Source organism: Dicentrarchus labrax, unplaced genomic scaffold, assembly GCF_905237075.1.
Source record: "Dicentrarchus labrax unplaced genomic scaffold, dlabrax2021, whole genome shotgun sequence".
Taxonomy (NCBI): domain Eukaryota; kingdom Metazoa; phylum Chordata; class Actinopteri; family Moronidae; genus Dicentrarchus; species Dicentrarchus labrax.
Genome location: NW_026136705.1, coordinates 6,227,806 through 6,232,156, shown reverse-complemented (window position 1 = coordinate 6,232,156; position 4,351 = coordinate 6,227,806). Strand labels below are relative to the sequence as shown.

At 41.1% G+C, this 4,351-nt stretch overlaps 1 protein-coding gene across 1 annotated transcript; it reads left to right on the top strand.

Moving 5' to 3' along the window:
- Positions 1 to 803: 803 nt before the first annotated feature.
- bsx (brain-specific homeobox) lies at positions 804 to 3,331 on the top strand. Its single transcript, XM_051401631.1, has 3 exons — positions 804 to 1,265; positions 1,763 to 1,953; positions 2,483 to 3,331. The coding sequence occupies exons 1-3, from the start codon at positions 1,022 to 1,024 to the stop codon at positions 2,726 to 2,728; spliced, it is 681 nt and encodes a 226-aa protein (XP_051257591.1). The 5' UTR covers positions 804 to 1,021; the 3' UTR covers positions 2,729 to 3,331.
- Positions 3,332 to 4,351: the final 1,020 nt, after the last annotated feature.

Here is a 4,351-nt window from a genome sequence, read left to right as displayed (position 1 = left end):
CACCACTGTGCACCAGGTCACCATGGCTCCTTCCAGTAGTGTAAAATAGTGAAAAATGCCACCATAGCAGTAAACGGATTTTTTTATCCCCGCCGGACTACACCAACTAGCCAACAACAGTGAATGAGCAACATACTGCAGCTTTAATTCTGGCTGCAGGGTGGAAGAACACACACACATTGCGATAGGATCCACCATTATTTGGAATGATCGTTTTTTTGCTTCACAATTTTCATTTTCACTGAAATACAAATACTAAAACATGACCTTTGTTGCAGTCTGTAGAAAACAAACATGCTTCCTTACACCTGGAACATTACTGCAGCTCTACAGTCGCTACTTCATTACAATGCTATTAAACAAACTCTAGCTTCTGCGATCTGGATATTGCACTTAATCATATTGTTATTTCAGTAATGTTTCCATTCATTGTACAGCTCTAGTTTAGATACATCTGCTTTGTGTTCATAATTGCCGGAATTTAACATTCAATACTGGGTAATTAACTGTATTTGACAAACTGTATTTGGGCTAAATGAAGAACCCTTCTTCCACGAGGCCATTGGCGAAACAGCCCGGTTGCTAGGCGACCGCATAAGCACCACTACGAGCGGAGACTCTCGGTTGGATTTCCAGTCGCTGTTCAGATGAACGCTGATGCTGTCACAGGTGCGCCGCATCTCTGGAATCTGTTTGTTTCTTCTTTTTTTCCCCGACCAGCCTCGAACGCGTCTCAGCCAATCAGAAGGAAGAACGCCTCCCCCCACATCGCTCCTCCGTCCATACGCAGCTCTAATTGGCTGACGAGCAAATCAATTTCCCCCAATCCGCTACTCTCTTTGAATAAATAGTTGTCGGAAACGCGCCCTCCCACTGATCTCTGTGTAATGCTCGGCGTAGTGTCATTCACTGATCACACACAGGGGCTGCATTTAAGCCTGGGAGACCTGGGGGGGAGAGCTAGATGCTGATGCTGGTTTAAAAAGCGAGGAAAAAAATAAACTCCCCAAAAACTACCACCATGAGTATGAACTACGCGTCTGCGGCGCCCACGCAGAGGTCCACGTCGTTTTTCATTGAGGACATCTTATTGCACAAACCTAAGCCGCTGAGAGAGGTCATCCCCTCTCCGTTCTGCGGGACCCTCGCCTCCCGGATGCCCATCCTCGAGTACGGATACCCGCTGATGCCGACCCCGATACTGGCGCCGCATCCGCACCATCCTCTCCACAAGCCGGAGCATCACCAGTACTTCTTCACATCTGGTAAGCCTGGGAGAGCCGGTGGGGCAGAGGACCGGCCTTCAGTGAGGAGGGAACTTGTGTCAAATATGGACAAGCTAGAAACTCTATACTTACACACATAAACGCATTTTTCCTATTTAAATAGGAAAGCCAGTGTCAATGCTTCTTAATCTCTGGGCTAACATTATATTACATAGAGGCTATCTTCATTTGTACTGATAATAATTGTACTGAATAATACAACAATAACCTGCACTTTATTCGGTTCGAGCTGACTGCATGTGTAAAACTAATATTAGATAACACCTTTTTCATCTTAGTTTATGTCTAATTCTTGGTGCACTAAATAATTCTGTCTAAATAATAATGAATTATGGATTTTACATTCACAAAAAAATATATAGCCTATTTCTTTATCACATAAATCACCAAACGCCTCATCAGCTGCAGTGAACTTCTATTTGCTGCGATATGTTAAGAGTTTTTGTTTGTTTGTTTTGTTCCCTGTCACCTTGCAGGGATGCAGATGCCGGCCCTGTTCCAGCACCACGCGGAGCTACCGGGGAAGCACTGCAGACGCAGGAAGGCCCGGACGGTGTTCTCCGACTCGCAGCTGTCCGGCCTGGAGAAGAGGTTCGAGATCCAACGGTACCTGTCCACCCCGGAGAGAGTGGAGCTGGCCACAGCGCTCAGTCTGTCTGAGACACAGGTAAACACACACACACACACACACACACACACACACACACACACACACACACACTGAAAGCACCGGGCTAGAGCAGGATGCATCAATGTGTGATGCCTCTGTGTGGGGCAAATGGGGTTCCTCAAATAAACAAACAAACAAACAACAAAAATACACGAATAAAGAATATTTTTAAAAAATCGCCAAAATGTTATTTATAGCTATTAAATATACTACAAAGCAAAAAGATATATGCAACAAATGAGAGCAATTCATGTTGTTTCACTCTGAAGATTTAATAAGGTTTACGCGTAATTGTGAGTTAAATATACTCAGCTGATATTTCAAAATGTACAGGTCACTCTAAATACACAATAAATCCTAGATTTAATATCATCTTTATTCCAATTTCTTTTCTAAAGATAAACATTTGAATAGTTTTGCTTTTATATTGATTTTGATTTTTGGATTTGTGTAGCTCACAGGCCAATATGGGATACATTAGGGATCCTTTCTATAATAATTCACACCCTTCTTACCCACCTCCCAGGTAAAAACGTGGTTCCAGAACCGGCGGATGAAGCACAAGAAGCAGCTGAGGAAGGCGCAGGACGAGCGGAAGACGCCCGGCGAGCTGGAGCGGTCCGCGGACAACTCCAGCGAGAGCGAACTGAACGACAAGAGCGCGGAGGAGCTCAAACACGGACTGGAGGCGGACTCGTACATGCTGGATGAGAACGACGACGACGACGTGGACATCGAGGACGACATTTGCTCCCCGGACCATCTACTATAGTAGGCTGCAGAGTCGTTTTGTACCCGGCGGCGACCCTCACACTGTACATGTACTGTAGATAACACTGACTCTCTTTCTCCTTCCATTACAAATATATAACTCACTGTTTTACAAAAATATTAACAATGTTAATATTTATTCACACATGCAGAGTGGGCCTATTGATTTTTTACAGTTGCCCCTTTTACTCTATGTATAGAATTTTCGTATTGTTATGTCTGACAAAACATATTATTATTATTATTATTATGATTATTATTATTAGCAGCTAATATTACTAAAAAGTCTACATTTGTCCATTTTGAAATGTCACTCTATTTTAAGGCTGACATTGTGTACAGATGATTATAAATAATGGATGCTTTGGAAGATAGGCCTATAGACGCATCACGCTGCCCCATCCTTTTTGCACTTTTATCCCAAACGAATTTCTCTATTCTACTCTTTTACTGTTATTATTAATATTATTTCTCAACTTGTCTACTTCTGATATTTTATTTGTAGTTTTGTCCATATTGTTGGAAGTTTTGTAAATCAAAGACACTGTGCGTCAGTGGCTGCCATTTATATTTTGTCTGTAAATATATATATATAGTATATGAAGCATGAATCCGCTCTATTTATTCTCTTTATTAATGAAATAACATTGCATTAATGCATTATTTAAGTTGCACGTGTGGTGCCGTTCTAACGGCCAGGTGTTGGGAGTTCTTTGCTCGGCTGTTGGAAGCACACAGATTCGGGGGCAGTGTCCACAGCGTGGAGCTTTAGTTGTGAATGCGAGGGCTGCTTGTTCTCCACTGACTCTCCTGCGCGGTGGCTCGGAGCCCGCTGTGCTTTAAGCCAACAAACCAAAACGCAAAAGACAGACAGCAGACATTACACACAGCCAGCCGCTGTCAGAGCCTTACTCCCAGCAGACTGCCCGGGAATAAGAAGGTTTGTATGTATTCCTCACTAAAGTGATCATTTCCAGTCTCTTCATAAGGATATTTCTAGTTAAATTAGCTGAGAATGATTTCACTGCACAACAGGAGGTCGTTTTGTCCATTTGTGAAATTATTTTTATTAAAAAGGGCAAGGATTAGGCATTTTTATTTTGTTTTTGCACAGCAGAAGCTGTTTCTAATATTTGTACTGTATTTGTTTGGATCATTGCTAGGAGTCTTTCAGTGGTAAAGGCTTAATGGATGTGCTTAAATGCTCTCCAGAAAGTAAATCATTTCGTTTTTCAGAATAAAATAAATAATAATAAAAAAATATTGAACACCTGTTTATGGCAGAAAAGTGTCTCCGCTAAAACATTTGGTCCTACAGTAAAGAATCACCGATCCAGTAGCCTTCTATTTTTCATTAAAAAAATAAGATTTGTTTTATTTTTATTTTGAGTCACTGCAGTCAACAGCACTGTTAATAAATTAATAGAGGTATCTATTTGACCTAAAAAACGTTGTCACCCAAAAGCATGAGAATTTAATATTGCAAGAAATAAAATGTGCTGAAAGTATAGTTTTAAAAAATGTGCATCTAATGTATTCCTTGTGCTAACATAAATCTTTAATATAGAATCCACTGTCTTTTCTTTTTCCTTTTATTAAAAAAAAAATCAACACTAGCCCAAAA

Excerpts from the sequence above, each read along its gene's own strand:
- bsx (XM_051401631.1), top strand. The coding sequence starts at position 1,022 with ATGAGTATGAACTACGCGTCTGCGGCGCCCACGCAGAGGTCCACGTCG. Across the intron at positions 1,266-1,762 it reads CCAGTACTTCTTCACATCTG|GGATGCAGATGCCGGCCCTG; the intron begins GTAAGCCTGGGA and ends GTCACCTTGCAG. Across the intron at positions 1,954-2,482 it reads TCAGTCTGTCTGAGACACAG|GTAAAAACGTGGTTCCAGAA; the intron begins GTAAACACACAC and ends CCCACCTCCCAG.